At 43.0% G+C, this 27,079-nt stretch overlaps 1 protein-coding gene across 3 annotated transcripts in view; it reads left to right on the forward strand.

The window, feature by feature from the left end:
• The window catches only part of LOC119970337 (dual specificity protein phosphatase CDC14A-like), a 166,183-nt gene that overhangs the window by 113,454 nt on the left and 25,650 nt on the right, over positions 1-27,079 (forward strand). For 2 of the 3 annotated variants that reach the window (XM_038804781.1, XM_038804782.1), the window contains exons 11-12: positions 1,168-1,333; positions 2,397-2,509. In XM_038804781.1, coding sequence (XP_038660709.1) covers positions 1,168-1,333; positions 2,397-2,509 — 279 coding nt within the window. Of the gene's footprint in view, positions 1-1,167; positions 1,334-2,396; positions 2,510-16,166; positions 16,308-27,079 lie in introns of all 3 variants that reach the window. The other variant, XR_005461587.1, reaches the window with a different exon arrangement.

Below are 27,079 nucleotides of genomic sequence, written 5' to 3' on the forward strand. Positions count from 1 at the left end.
AAAGTGCAGGGATCTTGGACAGATTTTCTGACATGGGAGGTCTAAAGAGTTGCACACCATTTTGAACTAAATCATAAGAGTTTGAAGATCATTGTTTGATGCATGGCCTTTGGGTAGTGGTGGAGCACTCAAACTGTCTTCCATGGCTTCAGAGTGAGTGTGAAGGAAAAAATAATCACTATAATTCTCACTCCTGATGCATGATGCCCGCCAATCGAAGAAAGTGCAAATATGTGCATGAATTGGGATCTGCACCAATGTCCTTTATAGTTCACAAGCCTGCTGATGCTCACTTTCTAGGTTCACCAGTGAACAATGTGAGCAACTAGCAAGTCTGCTATTTTACTTGAGTCCGAGTCACCACCTTCAAAACAAGAAGCAATAACTTTGAAAAAGCAGACATACAAACATTATGGAAACACTTTTCTCCTTTGTTCAATGAATGATGATTATTCTGTTTCATTTAGTTTTGTATACCATTAATAGTTTCTTTAAAACCCACAAATGATCATGGATTTAATGTTCATAGAATACTTTGGTTTAGAGTAACTATCACCAATAATGTTTTAAATTGTAATGGGAACATATAAAAGCATTTATGTTATTTCCTCCCACATCCGGCCCCCATCCATTTTGACAAGCGAGGAAGCCAAAGAGAAAATAGGACAAGTAAAGTAAATTTTTACAGTGGTAAATGAGAATATGTTAGATCAGATAGAAAAACAACAGAAATAGGAGAGATGGAAAATGGTGAGTAAAAATGATCAGGACAAATTGCTTATTTAGTGGGTAGTTTAATAATTACGTAGTGACATCCAAATAGTTTATTGGTATTATGAAGTTTGTCTGTTTTTTTATGCTGGTGCAGTCCTGGGACCTTGCCATTTACTTGCACCAGAAAGTTAAAAGAGGTATGCAGAAAATTTGATATATTAAGTTGTGCTAGTTAAATGTTGATGTAAAAAAAACCTGAAAATGAATGTATGGCACAGTAAACATGATGGCCAGTTCTTGATTTAATGGATAGTAGAGGAATTGGGTTTAGTACCTTGGCAGAAGAAGAATGAGAAATGTTCCGGACAGGTTCATATCGAAATGAGGAAGAGCCTTTCTCATTCCTAAATCCTTTATATTCTTCTTTATTAGTGTTTATATTGTGGTTGGCAGGAAACAAGCTAATCTATGGGCCCAGGGTGACCTTTTCCATGCAAAATTAAAAGAACAGCAGAATGGAAAGGATAAGGTTGGCGTTACCCGGATCCTTTCTGGAGTTGATGACATTTCTATCAATGATAATCAGAACAAGATGATTGACGAACAAGAATGTCACACGGTAAGTGACATTTTGGTATAAGATGGTCCAGTTTTTGGATGGTATTAATCAAGTTCTTCAGCATCACTGCATAATCACATAAATGTTTAGTAAAAGATAATACTTTACAATGATCCTAAAATGTATTTTTTTTAAAAAAAACATCGCCAACTCTTCCTAATCCAGTAATGGCCACCTCTATACATTTGAGACTCGGGTAAAGTTGCCTACTTGAGTAATCTACCAATATCTTGCCGGTTTCCTGAAAGTAAGGTATTCTAATCTTGGCAATAAATTGGAATGGTGTTTGAGGATAGCTGCTACACATGGGTTTTGCATTTTTACAATCTTTTTTGGGGGGAATTATTCAATAATTATATGATAGTCAACTTGCAAGCAAGAGTTAATGTTAAATTTAGATATTATTCACAGGTACTGTTATGATCCTTGTGGGTACACATAGGGAGAATTCAGAATGTCCAAATTACCTCGCATTGCGTCTTTCAGGACTTGTGGGAGGAAACCGGAGCACCCGGAGGAAACCCACGCAGACACTGGGAGAACGTGCAGACTCCGCACAGACAGTAACCCTGGTGCTGTGAAGCAACAGTGCTAACCACTGTTCTACCCTGCCAAGACTCCATGTGCAGTGCCACTAGGGCACCCAGGTAGTGCCAGGCTGGCAGTGGCAGAGTACTTCCCTGCCCTGTCTCCAACCATCAGGGAGTGTCCAGTGGCCTAGAAGCCCCCCACCCCCACCCACCCAGGTGCCATTGCACCTAGGTCCACATTTGTGGGAATTTAATTTAAATATTCAAGATACGCTAGGCAGAGCGAGTCGGGTAACTTGCGATCGGCCCGGTGCGCAGCCAGGTTTGGGGCTTGCGTACAATTCACCCCTTGTGCCCGTATCTGCACTGGGCCCAATGGGGTTGCTGAATCGCACCCAAAGTGTCATCCCTCTTGGTGGTGTTGTAGTCTTCTGGTCTTTCCTACATTTAACTGCTGTGATTTTACCACTTGATTTAGTTTATTTTGGAAAATTTATAAATTGTTCTGATTTCATTTATTCCTTTCTCCCTAGTACAATGATAACGATGATCACTGCACTAATAAAAATGAACTGACCCAAGGTGATAAACTTAGGGTATTGAAGAGTAGAAGACCAGCTAGAGCTGTAACCACTGGATCAATGAAGTGAGTATATTTTAGGAACAGTAGTGCTGGCAAAAACCGACATTCGTATTTGATGACTAGTGGCCAGAAATCCTGTGGAAAAGTTTGAGATTTTACTTTTGGGTGAACAATCGTCCTTTTATCCAGATAAAAGATTTTTTTCTGGGGAGTGGAGCACATTACTATTTTGGATGCTCAAGTGTTTACATCATTTACTCTTGGGTCCAGAATAACACAATAAGGTGCCTTAATATTAATTTCTGAAGCATTTCTACTGCACTGTGAATTGCTCCAAGTCAGCAGTGTCAACTTTCAAATGAGTGATATGTTGGCTGAGCATTTTTGTGCTGGGATCCCAAAGTTGTTGAAACTGGGTTGCATTTTGCCCCAAACCATTCTTGTGGCCCTTAAAACAAGCACAGGAGGAATCTTCCATCCTATCAGTCTGGAGTGGTGGAATCTAGTCTGAAACAGGAGAACTGTGTGCTAATCCACTGCAACATCCAGCCTCTAGGCTTGTGATTATTGCCATGAAATCTATTTTTTATTTTTGGCCATACTCTCTTAAAAGCCATCTAAACTGAATGTTATCCTCTTATTTGAAAGAACCATTAATGACAATCTTAATATATTTTGCACTTGTATGGGATAAAGCAGGACACTGTTTTAAAAATAATTAATTAATATTTGATGCAAAAGCCATAAATCTAGAGGTAGGGTCCTACTGTTGGGCCTCGCTCTAGGACTGGAATGAAAATGAACCTAGATTGATGTATACAGAAAATGTGTACTCCCATTTTAAATTACTATGATCCATGAAACTGATGCTCCAGTGTTTGTGTGGATGCTGTTATAGTTGTACAGCAACATTTCTTGTAGATGGCTTAGTGTCTTGCCATGAGATTGATGAGAATTGCTGCACATACTGTTGCTGAAATTTGATGTATTAATATTCTATCAGAATTACTAGAAAAGTATCCAGCATAGTTGGTCAGTGTTTTTTTTAAAGTATGGTAATGTCTTCCCCTCTTTTTTTTTTTCTCTACCCCCTCCTCCACTTGAGTGTAGATGAATGGATGCTGGAAGCAGTCTGATGGTTTCTAAGTTTTGATGTGTTCATGTAGTCCACAAGAATTGGAATTACGAGACAGTGATTTAGAGCAGGAGCCCTGACTCAATTTTGCCTCTTTTTCTTGTGTCCTCTCGTCACAGGACATTGAAGCTCATTATAATAATCCAATGGCTAAATCGGTGTTGTAGCATAGAAACTGACTTTGCAGCCCATCAAGTATGTCTGTCTTTTTCCGTTACGCACTAGTATAGTTCCACCCTTCTGCTTATTCACAAGATAAAAGTAATCTTTTTCCCAAGCAGCTATTTAATTCCCCTTTGAAGAAATTTGGAGACTTTGATTCAACGATGCATTATTTGCCCATATTCTGCCTATTTTGTCTAAAGTTTTTATTTTTTCTAACCTTTTTACTTTCTGTAAAGTTTTGTTGCTGTTTCAGAAACAGATACTTAACTTCTTTATTAGGGCCGTACTGAATAAAGGGATAGGGGGCAGTGGGGTGGGGGTGGGAAGGAGAGATAATATTTTAAAATTAATTTGTAAAAATACTTGGGCATCAGATTCATCAAGGTTATTGATGCAGTTGATGAGCTAATGATGTGAGTAGCATAAGAGCAGCCATTTGCAATTACATAGCACCTGCAAGGCACTATCCCAAGGCACTTCACAGAAGCATTTGGACCGGTGAAGTACATTAGGAGGAAAAGAGAGAGATGTAGGTGCAGTGGAATAATTCTATGGCTTAAGGCAGCAGAGTTTTGGATGAGTTCAAGTTTACAAAAGATGAAATGTGGAAATCCAGGGGGACACTGGAATTGTCAAGACTGGAGTTAACAGATGCAATAGTGAGGGTGTCAATGGCAGATGAGCAGAGGAAGGGGTGGAGATGGCAATGGGATGGAGGTGCAAATGGACAGTTTTAGTGATGGTTTCAGTGATGGGGAGGTTAAAGGGTCAGAATTCCAGCTCTGGTTCAGATAAAATGCATGGTTTGTAAATGGCCTGGCTCAATCTCAGACCGTGGCCAGGGAGCGGCATGCTGTTGATGGCTTGGAAGAGGGTCTTGTGGCAGGGACCAAGGACAATGGCTTTGGTCTTCCTAATATTTAATTGGAGGAATTTGCTGCTCATCCACTACTGGATATCGGGCAAGAAATGAGGAAGAATGTTTTTGCTCAAAGGATAGTAGGTTTCTCGAATATGGTACAAGGAACAACTACTCAAGTGGACTGTTTAAATGGATTTATGAAGTAATTGAACATACTTGCTAAGAGAGAAGATTAAGGAATGCTATGAAAAAGTGGGTAAATTAGGTTAGTTTTTCTGAAAGTGTAGACTTGTTGGACCTAAAGTATCATAACCCTAAACTTAATTGTTCTTGTGCTCTTTCAAATATAGGAAGAATATATTGAGTGCTTGTGTGTTTTCGCATTGTTTCTATTTCAAAAGTCTTCTGTTTGGCATAGTTTAGTGAGATTTGTTTTTTGTTGATGTGCAATCTGTTGGTTTCCAAGTGCTTTCTACTTTTTCCAAGTTCCAGCTTTGCAAAGTGCTCTAATCTATGGTGAAGTTGCAACCTTAGATAGCCAGTAAACCATTGAAAGTCAGGACTGGTACAATGGCCAGTAAAACTCATGTTGACCAACAGTGGCTGTTGTGAAATTTCAGTGAAATCAGGTGTTGTTACCGAGTTGCCTATTTCCATCTTGGTTTGAGTTTATTTGCTGGCCGTTTCTGAAAAACTTAAATTCTTTTATTTCCCTTTGCTCTTTCCCCCTCAACAGCCGTACACTTCCTGCTTTCTGGCATCGTACTTTATCAGTCAACTTGAGAACAGCACTTCTGCACAACTGATGCTTGTTATGTAATACATCAACAGAAGATTGGCTTCTTGTTAAATTATTTCCATGCAAGATAGAATATTCTGCTGCCACACAGTAAATACTATCTAAGTATCATCAGTGTGAGGGTAGGAGTATCTGACTTGTGAACATGGTTAAAATGTCACACACTATTTGGGTTGGGATCCACTTTATTTGGAGAACAGGCTTTATGTGCCTCTTTATTGGATGTGTATGGACGTATAACCAGAAGGAACGATTTTGTCAGTTGCCATGGAACTGAATGTGTTTCTCACTCCTGAGTCAATACTATTGGTATAAGTAATGCTGACTATACACCAAAATAATCATTATAGTATTAACATCTGCACCTTTGTTTGTGATTTAGTTGAGTGTATATTAGACAGGAAATGTGAGCATCTTTGTGCTGTGCAGACTCATGCCTCATAAGAGTTGAAATGCCACAACAAATTTGAATTGCAGTCCATACAAATTTGTTCAGGTGGGAACTTTTCACCCTTTGATGTGATTTAATTTGAAGAGTTATATTGGAGGTGAAAGGTTAGCATATTTAAACTACTGCACCAACCACTCTGTCCACCTGCCGATAACTTGCGATTCTTAACTTGCGATTCTGGCTTCTTGCTCTTCATGTACCAAAGACAAAATCTAATTCCAATAGGCAGTTTAAATTTATGATGACTTTGCTCATTGCTTGCATCTCGGATTATATTCCACACAATTAACCAGTTTATTTCTGGATTATAGGGAATGTTCTTTTGACTGTATTTATATCACTGCAGAAGACTGCTGATATCAGTCACACCAGATATGTGTTACAGATTTTCTGGTTATTCACATGGTGATTTACAAAGCCAAGCAGACATAGCAAATTGATTGCAGTCACTCCAAAGAGCATAATAATGTTGTCTTCGAACTTGTATTAAACTTGCAGGTCCTGTTCCAAAATAACACAACGGCTCGAAGATCAACTAGATCTTGATGGTAACCTTGGGCGGGATTCTCTGAGCCTCCGTAACGAAATTGCGATCAGCCGGGGGCTGAGAATGAGCGTCGACGCTGAAATCCAGCACGACGGCACTCCCGCGAGTCTCCGGTTCCCCAGAGAATCGTCACAAATCGCGCACACGTGGTCTACGCGGCGCGGGTAGAGTGCCATTGACGGAGGCCCCCGCGGCAATTCTCCAAGTGTAACTGGCCGAGTTCCCGACGGCATGGTTCTCTCATGGTCCCACCAATCGGGAACTTGACGTGACCGCTGCAGACTCAGTCCGCGGCCACCCTGGTGCGTGGGGGCCTCACTGACGGCCAGGCTATCGATCGGGGGCCACCGATTCGCGGGCGCACACAATTTCAGGAGGGCCTCTCTTTGTGGTGCCACTCCGCGGTGTGGGTCCGCTACATCGCACGGTGCGGCTGATGCAGGCCGGCGTTCTGTGCATTCACGGACCCCCGACCGGACCCCTGATATACAGGGTCCTGTATCGGCAGCCGGAGCTGCGAGGACGACTCCGGGGCCCTGCTAGCCCCTGCGAGGTAGGAGAATCACTCTGGACTTTCTTCAGGAAAGTCCAGAGTGATTCACCCGTGTTTACACGCTGGAGTGGGGACAAAGCCCCATTATTGGAGAATGCCACCCCTTATATCTGAACTTTATTCCAGAATGTTTATACATAAAAATATCTTAAGTACAAGAAAATTAAAGATAGCTTTCACAATTAAATAAAGCTGCCATTCAGGTGTGGAACTCGGGCACAAGGAAGTTGTTCAATCTGATGTTTTACTTTCGTCACTCATTCCTCAATGACTTCTTGTCCTTGATGTCAGACGACCCTTCTAGAAAGCAAACGAAACATTTTAAAACGCGCTCCGAGAAGATCCTATTAACCTACAAATCACCAATCCTACAAATCACCAATTAACCTATACTTTCAACAGAGCTGTGTTGCATAACCTTTCTGTAGTTTTGCCTGATGTTAGATCAGATATTTCACCCATGGTCACAAAATTCTGAGATCTTCAATTCACCCATGACAGTAGAATATAAAACTTGTGCCTTAACCATCTTAATTTAAGATCTGTGCTTGAAGTTCATTCTTGGTTATTATGTAAGAGCATCTTATTCCACTGTAAACTTGTACTTGCATCATTATATAACTGATTGTTCATTGCTGTTTTTTTTTTGTGGAACATTATTGATGTCTGCATATAACTGGAGAGGCTGTCAGTCTGAGCACACTGCTTACAAAGAACAAAGAAAGGTACAGCACAGGAACAGTCCCTTTGGCCCTTGCAACAAAGGCTATGAGCCCTGACAACATGTCAGCTGTGCTGCTGAAGAAGTATGCTCTAAAATTATCTACGCCTTAAGCCAAGCTGTTCCAGTACAACCATCAGAATATTAGCAGATACCATCAAGGTGAAAAATTGCCTAGGTCTATCCTGTCTACAGAAAGTAGGACAAATCCAATTTGGCTAATTAACACAAAATAATTACACATGTGATCATCAGCAAAATAATGGAAGGTGTCAATGACCGTGCCAACAATGGCATTTAATCACCAGTACCCTGACCCCCAATGCTCGATTGGAGTCCACCAGGAGCACTGGGCATTACAATCTTGCTCCAAACATGGACAAATAGCTGAACTCCAAAGCTGAAATGAGAGAGACTGCCCATGACATCAAGACAGCGTTTTGAGCGTGACATCAAAGAGCCCTAGTATAATTGAAGTCAATAGAAATCAAGAGGAATACTTTCCACTGATTGGAGTCATACTTTGCACAAGTGAAGATGATTATAGTTGTTCCAGGTAAATCATCTGAGCTCCAGAACATCACTGCAGGAGTTCCTCAGGGTATTGCCCTCGACCCAGCCATCTTTAGTTGCTTCGTCAGTGACTTACCCTCCATCACATTGTCAGAAGCTGTGATGATTGCAATATTACATTCTTTTCATAACCACTCCGATAATGAATCTGTCTGTGCTCTTGCGGCAACACCAGGATAACATTCAGTTGTGGTCTGATGAGTGGGAAGTCACATTTGAGCCACTCCTGCCAGGCATGACAAGAACAAAGAACAATGCAGCACAGGAATAGGCCCTTCGGCCTTCCAAGCCTGCACCAACCATGGTACCTGCCTAAACTAAAACCATCTGTACTTAACGGAGTCCGTTATCCTTCCATTCCCACCCTATTCATACATTTGTCTAGATGTCCCTTAAATGCCGCTATTGTACCTGCTCCCACCACTTCCCCAGGCAGCACGTTCCATATATTTACCACCCTCTGTGTTGGAAAAAAAAACTTGCCTCGCACATCTTCTAAACTTTTTCCCGCGCACTTTAAACCTATGTCCCCTAGCACTTGACTCTCCGACCCTAGGAAAGGGCACCTGACTATCCATTCTGTCCATGCCACTCATAATCTTGTAGATCTCTATCAGGCCACCTCTCAACCTCCTTCGTTCCAGTGAGAACAGATCGAGTTTATCTAACCTCTCCTCATAGCTAATGCCCTCCATACCAGGCAACATCCTAGTAAACTGCTTCTGTACCCTCTCCGAAGCATCCACATCCTTCTGGTAGTGTGGCGACCTGAATCGTATACACCATTCCAAATGAGGCCTAACTAAGATCCTGTACAGACTTGCCAATTTATATACTCAATGCCCTGTCCGATGAAGGCCAGCATGACGATCCCCAACTGTACCAACGGCTTCTTCAGCATTTCCCAAACTTATCCTTCTAGATGGTACAGATTGCAAGGGTAACAGACACATGGGTGCAGAAATTGTTGGCTTAGCAATGAGTAAGAATGGAATTAGTATGTTGCAGGATTTGAGTTGGATGGCTTGTCTGAGACAGCAAAGGTGCAACTGTTTGCTTTTTTTCCTATCTAACATTTTGTCCCAAGTCTACATTGTAGAGGGTGCAGGCTTGGTGTAGGAAGAAAGAAATCTTGCTACAATTGTACAGGCCTTTGGTGAGACTGCATTTGGAACATTTTTATGTGGTTTTGCTCTCCATTGATAAGGAAAGATCTACTTGCCTTTGAGGCACTACTGTGGAGGTTCACTAGATTGGTCACTGGAATGAGAGGGTTGTCCTTTGATGAGAGGCTAACTAAATTGGACATGGGTTCTCTGGAAGTTAGAAGAATGAGAGGCGAACATGAAACATGCAATATTCTGAAGTTGTTTGACGTTGTAAGATTGTTTCTGCTGGCCAGGAAATCTAAAACACAGGGGCACAGTCTCAGGACAAGGGATAATCATTTAGGACTGAGATGAGGAAAAATTACTTCAAAGGCTTGTGAGACTTTTGAATTCTCTAGCCCAGAGGATTGTGGATACTTCATCAAGGTTAGGATAGATACATTTTTGGAATCTCGGGGAGTAAGTGGGAGAGTAGAGTTGAAGTCCGACATCAGCTATGATCGTACAGAATGGTGAAGCGGGTTTCATAGGCATTTTGGCGTACTCGTATTTCTCATGCTCTTGTGATTGTCAGTTTGATGTTCTCAGTCAGGTTTCTGTTGTTCCACATTCACTCAGCTTGGTCATAACCCATGCAGCTTTTGCAATGCATGTATTGATATCAGCATCAAGTGACAGATTGCTGGTGAATGTGCAACTGAGATATGTAGAACTATCAACAAATTCCAGCCTCGTATTGTCCATGCTAATAAATAGCAATATAGCAACGATCTGGACAAGACATTTGCCTTGCTAATGATCACACCAAACTCTTTACATGTGTAAGAGTCTTTCCATTTGCTGCTGAAGGTGTTCCTTTTTTTGTTCAAATTTAGAGTACCCAATTCATTTTTTCCAATTAAGGGGCAATTTAGCGTGGTCCATCCACCTACCCTGCACATCTTTGGGTTGGGGGTGAGACCCACGCAAACATAGGGAGAATGTGCAAATTCCACACAGACAGTGACCTGGGGCCGGGATCGAACCTGGGACCTCAGCACCGTGAGGCAGCAGTGCTAACCATTGTGCCACTGTGCTGACCTTGCTTAAGGTGTTCCATATTGCAGTATTATGTGCATAGAGCAACTCTGATGAGATCTTAGCACAACTTTGTCTTGGGTTTCAGGTGAGCAATGGTAAACAACTGTCAGTTCTGGTGGCCCATAACTTTCTGGTTTAGGGGGTACCCCAATAATGCACTACGGAAGAGTTTACCCAGCAATTGCTCAGAAGTGCTAACTTCTTCTGGGCAAGTGTGCGGAGTTGGGAACCATCCAACAGAAAATTTGGACGGTTCTGCCAGTATTACCCGGAGAATTATTCTGAACGAGTTATAGGGGGAAAAATTCACTTCTAACTACAGAGTTACTATTTTAAAAACTTAGACCCAGCCTTGCATGGGATACCCCTCCCTGCCCCACACAACACCCACATGAATCCACTTAGGGCCCTCTACCCTCCCACACACACCCTCTGTCTCTGGTCCAACCCTCTCTCCAGACTGACACCCCCTTCTCTGATGCACCCCCATTCCAGACAGGCTATAACCCGCAGTCATAGCTTTTACTTTTGAAAATGATTTGTGCAGGCCCTTTGCACCTATTACATGCCCCGGGTATTCAATAGAAGATTTGAAGAATTCACATTTAGCCTTGTGGACTTTTCTAATCTCTGGAGTGTAGCATTTTAATTTTGAAGATGCCCATCTTCATTCTTTCCCGCAACTAAGATATCATCTAAGTTGCACTGGATCCCTTCTAAGCTCCTGAGAATTTGATCCATATCATGCTGCAATAATGTAGGTGCGGACATGATGTCTTTTATAGGGGCAGCATGGTAGCATTGTGGATAGCACAATTGCTTCACAGCTCCAGGATCCCAGGTTCGATTCCGGCTTGGGTCACTGTCTGTGCGGAGTCCACACATCCTCCTCGTGTGTGCGTGGGGTTCCTCCGGGTGCTCTGGTTTCCTCCCACAGTCCAAAGATGTGCAGGTTAGGTGGATAGGCCATGATAAATTGCCCTTAGTGTCCAAAATTGCCCTTAGTGTTGGGTGGGGTTACTGGGTTATGGGGATAGGGTGGAGGTGTTGACCTTGGGTAGGGTGCTCTTTCCAAGGTGCAGACTCGATGGGCCGAATGGCCTCCTTCTCCACTGTAAATGCTATGATATCTGAATAGCCCTTTGTTAAATATTGTTGTGAATCGGGATCTATGTTTATCGGGAGACAAGCTTGACTAAGGTTAACCTTACTGAAGTGCTGACCTTCAGCCAACCCATCAAATAAATCATCAATTAAAAGCTGTGGGTACTGCTTTGCACATTTACATTGATACAGCCCCTCAACGGCACTACTTAACCAGTATATGTTTTAAGTATTATCTTTGAGGGTTTTAAAGTGATATTTTGTACTTTCTCTTGGTAAGCAGTTTCTGTTACCAATGAAATGACTGTGCCAGTGTCCACCTCCATTTTCATGGCCAATACGTTCAACAACAGTTCGTCATTTGGTTCCTCTTCGCACCCTTTCGTATCACGTGGATAATCTTCCCTCTATTCGATTTTACACTTGAAATATTTGATTCTTTTTCTTTATAATTCTAGTTTGAAAGTTTTTGTTGTTTCTTCCAACAAGTACGTTTGAGTTCCCCTTTTTGCCACAATTCTTGCATTTAGCATCTTTACTTAGCAATCAGTTGCTGTGTGCCCAGTTTTTGCACATCGCTCGCAATTTTGAACTTCTGTTGGTGTTCAGGTTTCAGCCGGTACCTTATGGACTTTCGTGCTCGAACTTAATTGTTATGCTTCCTTAGCCTCTAATTCCACAGAGATCGCGACCTCCAAAGCCTTCTTTAAATCTCAGTGGCTTTCTGTTAAAGGCCTTTTCTGGATATCTTTGCTTCTTAACCCAAGTCAGTCAGACAATTCCCAATTCACAGAATTCAGCTAATTTCTTGGCTGTGAATTACTAGATTGATTCACCTTGGTTACGTTTGTGGAACGTGAACATCCTGGCGAAGACCAAGGGTTTAGCTGAGAAGTGGTCCTGCAATATCTCCACTGTTTCATCATCATAAGTTTTTGAGCCTGGTTTTTCTGGTTTCACCAGACTTCAAAGGAGATGGAAACGTGCCCTTGACCACCATGCTCTGGAAGGTCGGGACTACTGTGTCTTCCGCATGAGCTCCAGCACTCTGTGCTTTTATCATACAGCCCCATGGTGCCCAAAACCCCCACCATTTTTCTACAGAAAAGGCTTGTTTAAGCGCTATGTGCCACAAAATTTTATTGCTACCTTGTTTTTTTAAACAAGGTACCCCTGTGCTCAGTCTGTTTCCACCTGAGTTTTGAACACCCCAGCTCTAAACTATTGTTACAGAGTATGTGTTACTTTACTTGCCACTCACAGTAGAGGAAGCATTGTTGCAGAACTTTCAGGGCAGAGCGTGTGGCAAGATTCTTTTGATGTTTAACGGAAAACTTTGTTTAAATTTTGGTAGCTTTGATGGTTTCTGCTTTTGTTCGGTAAAGCTTTTAGCTTCCTGATCCTTTTGGGATGGTTGCGGACGTATCGACAATTTTCTATATTTTCTTTCTCTGGGAGTCTGCCAGCGTGGTTCCGATCTCCTCCTCGTCCGTTTATTTTGTGGTATTTTTAAAGTACAGGCTTGCAGACCATGAAGGTACAAAAAGAGTTTTATTGGAAAGATGTCTTCTTGACAGGCTGCTAGAAAGACTGTTAGCCTGCCGATGATGTCATCAATACATCACGTGATCAAACTCTTAGTGACCTTGTTCCAACTAGAAACAAACATCAAGACGCAACAACTGTTTGGTGTAATCTTGAGTGATATTGGCCTGCAGAGCCATAGCTCAGTTAATATTGACATAATGGAGGAAGAGACTGGTTTGACTTCTGGTTGACAACTGTGTCAGTTTCTAATGCGCTGTGTTGTCATCACTCAAGAAAGATCTGTGAAAATAGAACAGTGTGACAACTGATCAAACATTGGCATAAGATATTTCGACTTCTACCAGGTGAGTTGAAAGAATCAATATAGCTACAATATGGTACAACTTGATTCTTCCAGGCATACTGATTCCAATTTTGGAAGAAAAATGCTTCCCTGCTGAGCTGTATCTCATGTTAACTTGTACAACAGGAAGGAAGCATCAGTGTCTTCTGGGTTACATGTCTATCCATCAGCAAAAGCCATGGAGAGTTGAAAAGTTCACTTTGGGGCAGGCTGAACCTCAGTGAAAGGTCCCTATTTGATGCCTGTACAACACCAAACTGAAACTGACTTGTGAACCTTTCGGATGTAACGAATATAGTATGAATCTGCAGGTGAGTGTTTGCTGTCAGTACTTGGCCTTACTGTTGAAGAAATTTGGCATTGACATGGACGTTGACATGTTCTGAATTTCACAGATCCATCACCTTTAGAGGGATGCTGAATCGAATCGTGTACAATCTGTGATGTCCTCCATGTTAAGTTGCAGGACTAATTTAAATCCAATCATTGAGTTTTCAATAAATAGGCTGTCAGGTGATCATCCGGAAGTGGCCTCCAGGTCTAAGAGATGAGAAATCTGGGGCGGAATTCTCCGACCACCCCGCAGGGTCGGGGAATCGCCCGGGGCCGGCGTAAGTCCTGCCCCGGCCATGGCCGGAATTCTCCACCACCCGTGAATCGGCGGGAGCGGGAATTGCGCCCCGTCGATCGCCGTGCCCCCCGTGGCGATTCTCCGGCCCGCGATGGGCCGAAGTCCCGCCGCTGTCGGGCCTCTCCCATCAACGTGGTTTAAACTACCTCTGTGCCGGCGGGATTGGCGGCGCGAGCGGGCCCCCGGGGCCCTGGGGGGGGGGGCGTGGTGCGATCGGACCCCGGGGGGTACCCCCACGGTGGCCTGGCTCACGATCGGGGCCCACCGATCGGCGGGTGGGCCAGTGCCCTGGGGGCACTTTTTTTTTTTTTTTTCTTTTCCTTCCGCTGCCGCCACGGCCTTCACCATGGCGGAGGCAGAAGAGACCCCCTCCACCGCACATGTGCCGGTGGTGACGTCAGCAGCCGCTGACGCTCCAGCGCATGCGCGGACCGGCGAAGGCCTTTCGGCCAGCCCCGACGCTGGGCAGCATAGCGCCAAAGGCCGTTGGCAGCAGTTTGGCGCCATCGGCGGAGTGAGAGCCACTCCGGCATGGGCCTAGCCCCTAAAGGTGCGGAGAATTCCGCACCTTTGGGGGGGGGCGACGCTGGAGTGGTTGGCGCCACTCCGCTACGCAGGGACCCCCCCTCGCCCCACCGGGTAGGGGAGAATTTTGCCCCTGTTGTGGGTACTGAGGCAACCAGATTAGTTACTCAAAATTATTTGATCACCTCCAGGGTGGGGCATCTTTATGTCTTTATGCTTACCTGTTTGTAGCATAGATTATTCAGATTTGAATAAGGGAAATGTTGTACTTCTTGTGCCCTGTTATTGGCTGAGCAGGGATTGGGTCTGAACCAAAGCATTCATTAGACTGTTGGCATCCTATATGGGTAGATCAAATGTCAGTTTCTACCTGCACATCAACCCTCAGACCTTCAACTGCTGGTCCTTCAGAGGAAACTAAGTTAGTGGAATAAGAGTTCAAGACTTTGGTGCTTTATATTATTGGCATTTAGGACAGCAGCCAAAGAATGCTTGCAAGTGGAATTATTAACTCCTACTGGCACTAGGATCATAACCTGTGCAGTTGGAAAGCAACATATAGAAATGTTGCCATATGGGTGCTTCCTTGAGGTCACTGAGAATCCTATTGCTGTCGGTGGAGCAGATGTTAGAGAGCACTCTGACCTTCTGACTCGATAGACAAATTGTGTAAAGCCCAAAAAAGGTCCAAAACATATTTACAAGGATGATTGATACATAACCAAGAGACTATAATCATCAGGAATGGGAAACCAGCTGGGGTCTCTTTTCTCTAGGAAACATAAGAAGAAGGAGTGACCTAATCAAGGTCCTTAAAAATAATAGAGGGTTGCTGGCATAGATGTAGAGAAAATTGTTTAAATTGTGGGGGAATCTGAAACAAAGGGTTATTAATATAAACAATGACAATTAAATCAAGATTTCAGGAGGAACTGCAGAGTTAGACTGTACAAAATGCAATAGGCGAGACAAATTGCTAGCTTCCGCTTTTAATGTTCATGAGGAATAGAAGAATATGCCGATAGGTTGGATGAAGTAGGGTGTGAGGAGGCATAGACCTTAGAGAGGAGGGGGTGGGGGGGTGTGCAAAAGACAGATTGATGCTGCTTATCAAGCCAGTGTGTGGTCACCCGTGAGACTACTTTGTGCAGTCTAAAACCTAAGGGAGCTACCCAGACTGATGTCTTGCACGCAGCAGATTGGAAGAAGGTTCCTTGAACCATGTATGCCACAAACATTAACAGGATTCCTAAGAACTTGTGTCAATGACATGCAAAGGCTTTCTCGATTATCAAGGTTCACCCCCTCGTACCTCAACCTATCCAGCCTATGGAATGCAAGTTCCCAATTTGTACCTAGAGGTTGAAGTTTTCAAAGACTAAATAATCCCTTTGTAGATGATCAAATGTTGTATCTCTCCTATAGAAATTAATGCCCACATTTTGCATGGCAGCTGGCTTGTGCTTTTATTCCAAAATTTACAGCTTTGCAGCGGTTGCTTTGCCAATGTCATTTTAGCTTAAATTTTCTGCTCTTCCATTTGCATTTTTTGTTCATCTTTTTTCCCCTTCTAGATGGCTCCTAGCTATGCTGGTATCTACACTGTGTAGCATTGTCATCTGGTGGATGGTTTGTGCCTACCCTTCTCCCATCCTGCTAATCTGTCTAGATGGGTTAGAAAACTAGTAACCTTCAGGACCCAGGCAGGTAGCACTGTAAGTGTGCCACTTCCATTTCTTTTTAAAAGACTAATAATCACTGCGCAATGAGTCGCATTTTCCAAATCTCTTCCACTGCATGCTTACTAATTATCACTATTCTCTGTTTCTAAACTCAGTGGGAGTGTATTTTGTTTGATTGGTTACGTTTGATTAGCACAAAGCTTTGCAGTGTTTCGTACCCTTTTCTAGTTCTGGTTTTATAAAAATAAAAACCATGTATGTGGTTTTGATGTATATTTTCCATGTACCCTACTAACCTCTAGCATTTGAACAAATTTATTATTTTACTGCACTTTTTTTTCCTTTAGTAGCTGTTTCATTGTGAATGTGGCCTTTCTACTTTCACTGTTTCTTTGGTTGCATGATGAAAATAGACCACAGTTATAAGTTTCAATTGTAGCAATTATCGTTTGTGACCACTAACAAACTGGATTAAGTAGCTGCTGCAGTGGAGGTTTTGCATACTACATAACCCTAGACTAGATAATAAAAATAGGTTTTTGAATTAATCACTGCCTGCAAGCCTATTATATAACTGCTACTTGATGGCTAATGATGAGATGAATGATTCACAAAGTTTGTTTTCTTGGTAATCTGCTACATTGTACTTGCTTTTAGGATTTTCTAATTGGAATGTGGCACCTTACGAAGTAAGACACATGTACCTCCAATTAAAACAAATGGTTGCTTGTGCCTAACTCTCTTTTATAGAAGAATATTGTTACTGAGGAAATTGCAGCCATACAGAGGTGTGAAATAAATTATCATTCTAGCAAGAGGGCTGTTCTTTGAATATTGTGTGGGTATAATTGGCCTGAAAGCCTGATGATGAAACTAAATTACTGCTTGTGCTGCTGCATATTGTAGTATTGCAATTTCTGACCTAGATGATAACCACGTTTTAAAAACAAAAATGTTTTTTTATGATATGTAACATATTACGATCATTTGATTTTCCAGGGAATTCTAGAGAGAGATTGTAGAAGTCTGAGGTAGAGAGAGATCTGGGTGTCCTGGTACATGAATTAAAAAAAAAAAAGTTAATGTGCAGGTACAGCAAGCGTTTAGGAAGGCAAATTGAATGTTGTTGCATACAGCATTGTCACAGAATTATTACAGTGCAGAAGGAAGCCATTCGGCCCATCGTGTCTGCACTGGATCTCCAATTGGGCATTATGACTTGGTGCCAGTCTTCCTTTTGCCTGTAACCCTACACATTGTTTCTATTCAAATATTCATCTAATGCCCTCTTAAATGTCTTAATAGAACCTGCCTCCACTGCATTTCCAGGTAGTGCATTCCAGACTCAAACTACCTGTTGTGTGAAAAAGTTTTTTCTCCCATCACATTTGCTGCTTTTGCAAATCACTTTAAATCTGTACTCTCTCATTCTTGATCCTTTTTACGAGTGGCAACACTTCCTCCCTATCTACTCTGTCCCAGTGCCCTCATGATTTTGAACATCTCAATCAAATCTCCATGGGGCTGGTTTTGCACAGTGGGCTAAATCGCTGGCTTGTAATGCAGAACAATGCCAGCAGCGCGGGTTCAATTCCCGTACCGGTCTCCCCGAACAAGCGCCGTAAAGTAGCGACTAGGGGGCTTTCCACAGTAACTTAATTGAAGCCTATTTGTGACGATATGTGATTATTATTATTATTATCCCCTCTTAGCCTGAAGTTCCAACTTCTCCAATCTATCTTTTTTTAATTTTTAATATAAATTTAGAGTAACCAATTTTTTATTTTTTTTCAATCTACCTAACCTGCACATCTTTCGGTTGTGGGGGTGAAACCCACGTAGACACAGGAGGAATGTGCAAACTTCACACAGATCGTGATCCAGGGCCGGGATCAAACCTGGGACCTCGGTGCCTCAGGCAGCAGTGCCACCATGCTGCCCTCCAATCTAACTTCATAACTGACGTTTTTCATCCCTGGAACCATTTTTGTAAACCTCCTCTACACTCTTGCCAATGTGTTCACATCCTTCCTGTAGTGCGATGCCCAGAACTAATAATAATAATCTTTATTACTTCACAAGTAGGCTTACATTAACACTGCAGTGAAGTTACTGTGACGATCTCCTATTCGCCACACTCAGGAGCCTGTTCGGGTACACAGGGAGAATTCAGAATGTTCAATTCATCTAACAACACGTCTTTCATATGAACTAGGAGCAGGGATAGGCCATCTGGTCCTTCGAGCCTGCTCCACCATTCAATGAGATCATGGCTGATCTTTTGTGGACTCCGCTTCTTTCCGGCCCGAACATCATGACCCTTTATTCCTTTATTCTTCAAAAAACTAATTATCTTTATCTTGAAAACATTAAGCCTCAACTGCTTCACTGGGCAGGAAATTCCATAGATTCACAACCCTTTGGGTGAAGAAGTTCCTCCTAAACTCAGTCCTAAATCTACTTCCCCTTATTTTGAGGCTATGCCCCCCCCCTAGTTCTGCTTTCACCCACCAGTGGAAACAACCTGCCCACATCTATCCTATCTATTCCCTTCATAATTTTATATGTTTCTCTAAGATCTCCCCGCATTCTTCTAAATTCCAACGAGTACAGTCCCAGTCTACTAGTCCTCTCCTCGTAATCCAACCCCTTCAGCTCTGGGATTAACCTAATGAATCTCCTCTGCACGCCCTCCAGCTCATTTATCAAGTAAGGAGACCAAAACTGAACACAATACTCCAGGTGTGGCCTCACTAACACCTTATACAGTTGCAGCATAACCTCACTAGTCTTAAACTCCAACCCTCTTGCAATGAAGAACAAAACTCCATTTGCCTCCTTAATCACCTGTTGCACCTGTAAGCTAACTTTTTACGACTCCTGCACTAGCACACCCAGGTCCTTCTGCACAGCAGTATGTTTTAATATTTTATCATTTAAATAATCTCTTTGCTGTTATTCCTACCAAAATGGATAACCTCGCATTTGTCAACATTGTATTCCCTCTGCAAGACCCTAGCCCATTCACTTAACCTCTCTAAATCCCTCTGCAGACTTCCAGTATCCTCTGCACTTTTTGCTTTACCACTCATCTTAGTGTCGTCTGCAAACGTGGACACATTGTACTTGGTCCCCAACTCCAAATCATCTATGTAAATTGTGGGCCCAACACTGATCCCTGAGGGACACCACTAGTTACTGATTGCCAACCAGAGAAACACCCATTAATCCTCACTCTTTGCTTTCTATTAATTAACCAATCCTCTATCCATGCTACTACTTTACCCTTAACGCCATGCCTCTTTATCTTGTGCAGCAACCTTTTGTGTGGCACCTTGTCAAAAGCTTTCTGGAAATTCAGATATACCACATCCATTGGCTCCCCATTGTCTACCGCACTGGTAATGTCATAAAAAAAAATTCCACTAAATTAGTTAGGCACAACCTGCCCTTTATGAACCCATGGTTCATGAGCCAGGGGCTGGTTTAGCTCACTCGGCTAAATCACTGGCTTTTAAAGCAGGCCAGCAGCACGGTTCGATTCCCGTACCAGCCTCCCCAGACAGGCGCCGGAATGTGGCGACTAGGGGCTTTTCACAGTAACTTCATTGAAGCCTACTCGTGACAATAAGCGATTTTCATTTTTCATTTCATGCTGCATCTGTCCAATGGGGCAATTTCCATCCAGATGCCTCGCTACATCCTTGATAGATTCCAGCATCTTCCCTACTACCGAAGTTAAGCTAACTGGCCTATAATTTCTGCCTACCTCCTTTTTAAAACAGTGGTGTCACGTTTGCTAATTTCCAATCTGCCGGGACCACCCCAGTCTAGTTAATTTGGCAAATTATCACTTGTGCATTTGCAATTTCCCTAGCTATCTCGTTTAGTACTCTGGGATGTATTCTATCAGGGCCAGGAGACTTGTCTACCTTTAGCCCCATTAGCTTGCCCATCACTACCTCCTTAGTGATAACAATCGTCTCAAGGTCCTCACCTGTCATAGCTTCATTTCCATCAGTCACTGGCATGTTATTTGTCTCTTCCACTGTGAAGACCGACCCCAAAAACCTGTTCCATTCCTCAGCCTCTCGGGACTTGTGGGAGAAAACTAGAGCACCTGGAGAAAACCCACGCAGACAGGGGGAGAACGTGCAGAGAGTGACGCAAGCGGGAACTGAACCTTGGACCCTGGCTCTGTGAAGCAACTGTGCTACCATGCTGCCCATGGACATAATACTGGACACCGTACTCTAGCTGAGGTCTAACTAGTGTTCTATACAAGTTCAGCAAAACCTCCTTGCTCTTGTACTCTTTGCCCTTAATAATAAAGCCTTGGATACTGTTATGCTTTATTAACTGCTCTCTCAACCAGTCCTGCCAATTTCAATGTTTCTGCACATATGCAGCCAAGTCCCTCTGTTCCTCATAGAATCTCTACAGTGAAGAAGGAGGCCATTAAGCTCATTGAGTCTCCACCGGCCTTTGGACAGAGCACCTGACTATACGTATGTCTCCACCCTATCCCAGTAACCCCACCTAACCTTTGGACACTTCAGGGGCAATTTAGCACAGCCAATATACCTACCTGCACATCCTTGGACTGTGGCAGCACCCGGAGGAAACTCACCCATACACGAGGATCCTGCACATCCTTTAGCGTTGTACCCATTATTTCATTTGATCTCTCCATGTTCTTCTTACCAAAATATATTACCTCATTCTTATCTGCATTGAACTTCATCTGTCATCTGCTTGTCAATTCCACCAACTTGTCGTCCTCATCATTCTGAATTTTGAATCATCCACAAACTTTGATATTGTCCCATGCACACTATGCCACAGTCATCAAGGAGTAGGGTGCATGTCTCCGGCGTTTTCGGTGGTGGAAACTAGGAGAATGGAATATAAAAATAGGAAAGTTGCTACAGTTGCACCAGGCATTGATGAGATCACATCTGGAGTACTGCGTCTAATTTTTGTCTCCTTATTTAAGAAATAACATTCCATTAGAAGCAGTTCAGAGAAGGTTCACTTCGCTGATTCCTGGGATGAGGGGTTTATCATATGAGGGAAAGCAGGTTGGGCCAGTATCCATTGAGTGTTTGGAGAATGAAAGTCCTTCTTCTGCGCTGTAACAATTGATTGTGTGAAGATAATGAGACAAAGCATAGTAGATATTAATGGGACTTGAACAGAGTTGATTCTGAGAGGATGTTTCCCCTTGTACAAGTTTAAAACAGTTTAAAAATAAGGATTCTCCCCTTCAAGACGGAGATGATTTGTTTTTCCTCTGTGGGTTGAATTCTCTTTCCCAGAGAATAGTGAAGGCTGGGTCATTGAATATTTTTAAGGCATTGGAAGATCAATTCTTGACTAGCAAAGGAATCAACAGGTGTTGTCGCTAGGCAATAATGTAGCATCACGGTCACGATCAATTCAGTCATGATCTTATTTCTCGGCAGAGCAGGCTTGAGAGGCTAAATATAATTTCTAAGCTCTATGCAATTTCCTTGTTTAGGATCTTGGGATTTACAGTTAGTTATTAGCATTTATTCTTTTATGTATCATAATATTGTTCATCTTACTCTGAAACCATTTCAAGATTCACCTTCTCCAAGATATGCTTCTCTTCAATAATTACTTTCCTTAGCACTGCTGTCTCACGGCGCCGAGGTCCCAGGTTCGTTCCCGGATCTGGGTCACTGTCCGTGCAGAGTGTGCACATTCTCCCTGTGTTTGCGTGGGTTTCGCCCCCACAACCCAAAAATGTGCAGGATAGGTGGATTGGCCAGGCTAAATTGCCCCTTCATTGGAAAAAATGAATTGGGTACTCTAAATTTATTTTAAAAATAAATAATTACTTTCCATTGCTATCTAATATATAATCCTGCCATTTTTTTTCTTTTAAATATTTTTATTCTCCTTTTACACATTTTCTCCCAAATTTACGCCCAACAACAAACAATAATCAGTAACTAATGCAATGTCAATCCCCATACCAATTACAACGATCCCATCCTCCCACCAAACCTCCAAACATTAGCCCGCATGTTAACATAAACAAATGACAAAAAGGAATCAGGAATCACCCATAGTCACCATTAGCACATACAGTCTCCCTCTTCCCCCAGTGTTCGATGTAATCCAATTCTCTAAAATGCATAATTAATAATGCCCATGAATTGTAGAACCTCCATCCTTCCCCTCAGTTCAAATTTGACCTACTCAAGCGTCAAGAATTCCAGCAGTCCCCCCCCCCCCCCCCCCCCCCCCCCCCCCCCCCCCCGGCCAGGCTAGGGCACAGGATGAAGAGGTTGATCTCCATCCTAATAGGATCTGCCTTTGGGCGATCAATGAGGCGAAGACTACAACATCTGGCCCCACACCTGTTTCCAACCCCAGCTGGTCTGACACCCCAAATATGGCCTCCCGAGGACCTGGGTAAATAATCCTGCCATTGTTTGATAGTCATTGGCAATTGTCTCCTCTCAGGGTTCCAACCCACTTTTAATGGTTTTCTTTTTACCAATATATTTCAAATACTATTCTTTCGGATGTTTTTTTATTTTTCTTCCACTGCTACTCCCACTTAGCTTTCCACTGACTGTAGTACAGTGAGTTTTCTTGACCATACCCTGAAATTATTTTCTTTGTGGTTATTTTAAATTGCTATTCTCAATTTGATGCCTATGGGTGGGAAAGCTAAATGCTGACAGAAATTACGAGTTTTACACAGTCAGTCTGATTCATATGCCTCAAACGATTATGCTGTGACTACTTACAAGAAGGAGATTATAAAGAAAAGCAGATCAATTTGAATTTTGTAGAAATATGGACAAAAGAGACAACTGCGCAGACACAATAGGACCAACTGGTGGCCTCCTGCGCTGTAACAATTATGTGAAGGTAATGAGACAAAAGTGAAATACTGTGGTTGCTGGAAATCTGCAATAAAAACAAATGGCTGGAAATGCTCATCAGGCCTGACAGCATCTTTTGGGAGAGAAATTGAGGCACAATCTAATGAAAAAAGGAGTCCCGTTCTGGACGGGTCAAGTACTGGGAATGCCTGCCTCAACAGGGATTGCCTCACCGAGGCTGCACTGAGGAGCTCCGTTCACTAGTGCAGGAAGAGATCTATCCCCCAATCTTGAAATATCCTGTCATGGAGGATCTGAATCAAACTAATGGCAATCATCATAGAATTTACAGTGCAGGAGGCCATTCGGCCCATCGATACTGCACCAGCTCTTGGAAAGAGCGCTCTACTTAAGTCCACACCTCCACCCTATCCCAGCAACCCATTCTAACCTAAGGGCAATTTAGCATGGCCAATCCACCCAACCACGTCTTTGGACTGTGGGAGGAAACAAGAGTACCCGGAAGAAACCCACGCAGACACGGGGAGAAGGTGCAGACTCCGCACAGACAGTGACCCAAGCAGGAATCGAACCTGGGACCCTGGCGCTTTGAAGCCACAGTGCTATCCACGTATGCTACCGTGCTGCCCAAGCAATGTTCATTATTGTGGTTGGGGAGGATTTAAACTAATTTGGCAGGGGGGTTGGGGGGCATCATCAGAGAAGTAGACAAAGGATAAGGAGCGTAAAGTGAAAGTGTTAAACATTACCAGAGACGGGAGCAGTATCACTAGATAGGAGCTATGAAGAGAGACTGGTTAGGCTGGGGTTGTTCTCCTTGGAGCAGGGACGGGTGGGGTGGGGTGGGTGGAATCTGATTGATATGTACAAAAGTATGAAGGACCTCAATAGGGTAGATAAGAAGAAACCTTTCCCCTTAGCTGAAGGGTCAATAACCATGGGCATATATTTAAGGTAATGGGCTGGAGACTTGTAGGGGATTTGAGGAAAAGCTTTTTTTGCCCAAAGGGTGGTGGGAATCTGGAACTCCCTGCCTGAGAGGGTGGTACAGGCAGAAACCCTCAACATTTAAAAAGCATTCGATGAGCGCTTGAAATGCCGTAGCATACAAGGCTATGTACCAAGTGCTGGAAAATGGGATTAGAATAGATAGGTGCTTGATGGCCGACACAGATGTGATGAGGCCGAAGGGCCTCTTTATGTGCTGTTAAACAAGACCAGTTTGCAATGCATAAACGTACAAAGTGTGGTGAAATAAGGTTGGTGGACTACAAGCACAAATAACCAGGTGAGAATATAATGTAATGGCAATAACTGAACCATGACTGAAAGATGGTAAGACATTGTAGTGCTGGAAATGGAGGATATTTTGAGGGAACAAGGACATAATCCATTTGATTAGAGTTAAGAATTCTATAGGTGTCCAAATAAAGCGAGGTAGAAGAGTAAATCTGCAGGGAAGTCAAAAACTATAGAGTGGTGATAAAGAAGAAAAATGTGTGCTTATGGCAGATGTCGGGTAGAAAATACAATTGAAAACCAAACTTAATGAGATTATTGATGCAGGCAGGGCAGTGGATGTTGTCTATATGGACTTCAGTAAGGCCTTTGACAAGGTCCCTTATGGCAGACTTGTACAAAAGGTGAAGTCACACGGGATCAAGGGTGAGCTGGCAAGATGGATACAGAACTGGCTAGGTCATAGAAGGCAGAGAGTAGCAATGGAACGGTGCTTTTCTTATTGGAAGGCTGTGACTAGTGGTGTTCAGCAGGGATCAGTGCTGGGACCTTTGCTGTTCGTAGTACATATAAATGATTTGGAGGAAAATGTAATTGGTCTGATTAGTAAGTTTGCAGACGACACAAAGATTGGTGGAATTGCGGATAGCGATGAGGACTGTCAGAGGATACAGCAGGATTTACATCGTTTGGAGATTTGTCGGAGAGATGGCAGATGGAGTTTAATCCGGACAAATGTGAGGTAATGCATTTTGGAAGGTCTAATGCAGGTAGGGAATATACAGTGAATGGTAGAACCCTCAAGAGTATTGACAGTCAGCGAGATCTAGGTTTACAGGTCCACAGGTCACTGAAAGGGGCAACACAGGTGGAGAAGATAGTCAAGAAGGCATACGACATGCTTGCCTTCATTGGCCGGGGCATTGAGTATAAGAATTGGCAAGTCATGTTGCAGCTGTATAGAACCTTAGTTAGGCCACACTTGGAGTATAGTGTTCAATTCTGGTCGCCACACTACCAGAAGGATGTGGAGGCTTTAGGGAAGGTGCAGAAGAAATTTACCAGGATATTGCCTGGTATGGAGGGCATTAGCTATGAGGAGAGGTTGAATAAACTCTGTTTGTTCTCACTGGAACGATGGAGGTTGAGGGGCAACCTGATAGAGGTTTACAATATTGAGGGGCATAGACAGAGTGGATAGTCAGTGGTTTTTACCCTGGGTAGAGGGGTCAATTACTAGGGGGCATAGGTTTAAGGTGCGAGGGGCAAGGTTTAGAGGAGATGTACGAGGCAAGTTTTTTTTTTTACACAGAGGGTAGTGGGTGCCTGGAACTTGCGACCGGAGGAGGTGGTGGAAGCAGAGACGATAGTGACATTTAAGGGGCATCTTGACAAATACATGAATAGGATGGGAATAGAGGGATGCGGTCCAGGAAGTATAGAAGATTTTAGTTTAAACAGGCAGCATGGTCGGCACAGGCTTGGAGGGCCGAAGGCCCTGTTCCTGTGCTGTACTTTTCTTTGTTCTTTGTTTGTTAATACATAAGTCACAGAGGAGAGGTGAAGAAGCAAATAAAAGAAGAAGACTGGTAACGCTGATGAAAGAAATGCCAAAGTCTTCTATCAGCATATAAATCATAAAACTGTGGTAGGACCAAAAAGGGCATTTGCACATGGAAGCGGAGGGCATAGATAAGATATTGAATAAATACCTTGCATCTGTGTTTACCAAGAAAGCAGATGCTATCCAGGGTATGGTAAATGATGAGGTAATTCAGCCACTAAATGGGGTTAAAATTGAATAGGAGGAGTTACTGGATAGGTTATAGTTGATAAAGCACCAGGATGAATGAGATGTATCCAAGGATACGGAGATAAGCGAGTAGAAATTGCAGAGGCACTGGTCATAATTTTTCACTTCCTTACACTGGGTGGTGCCAGAGGACTGGAGAAATGCACATGTTATACCCTTGTTCAGAAAAAGTGTGAGGATTAGTCCAGCAGCTACAGGCCAGTCGATTTAACTTCTGTGGTGGGAAAACGTCTCAAAACAATAATTTGAGACAAAATTAATAGTCACCGGACAAATAACCCTAACCCTAATTAAGAAATCCCCGCATGGATTTCTTGAGGGAAAATCATGTTTGACTGACTTGCAGGATATTTTTGAAGAGCTAACAGAGGGTCGATGAGGGCAATGCTGTTGAGGTGGTGTACATGGACTTCCAAAGGCATTTGATACAGTTCCACATAAAGACCTGTTAGCAAAGGAATAAAAAGATAGTAGCAACATGGATGCGGTATTGGCTGAATGACAGGAAACAGGATAATGATATATGTGGGACGGTTTTTTCGTGGTGTTCCCCAGGGGTCAGTGTTGGAACCCTGATTTTTGATGATGTGTATTAATGACCCAATTGGTGTACAGGGCACAATTTCAAGGTTTGTGGATAGTATAGGGAGCTGTGAGGAGGCTAGTATAGAGCATCAAAGGGACATGGATAAGTTGGTGGATATGGCAGACTGATGGCAGATGAAGTTCAATACAGAGAAGCGTATTGATTTTTTTTTTGTAGGCAAAACATAGGTTCAGGAGCCAGTCATTTGGCCCTTCAAGCCTGCTCAGCCATTTATTAATTGGGCATTGAGTACACGAGCAAGGATATGTTGAACTTGTATAAG

Source organism: Scyliorhinus canicula, chromosome 8 (assembly GCF_902713615.1).
Source record: "Scyliorhinus canicula chromosome 8, sScyCan1.1, whole genome shotgun sequence".
NCBI classification, from domain to species: Eukaryota; Metazoa; Chordata; class Chondrichthyes; order Carcharhiniformes; family Scyliorhinidae; genus Scyliorhinus; species Scyliorhinus canicula.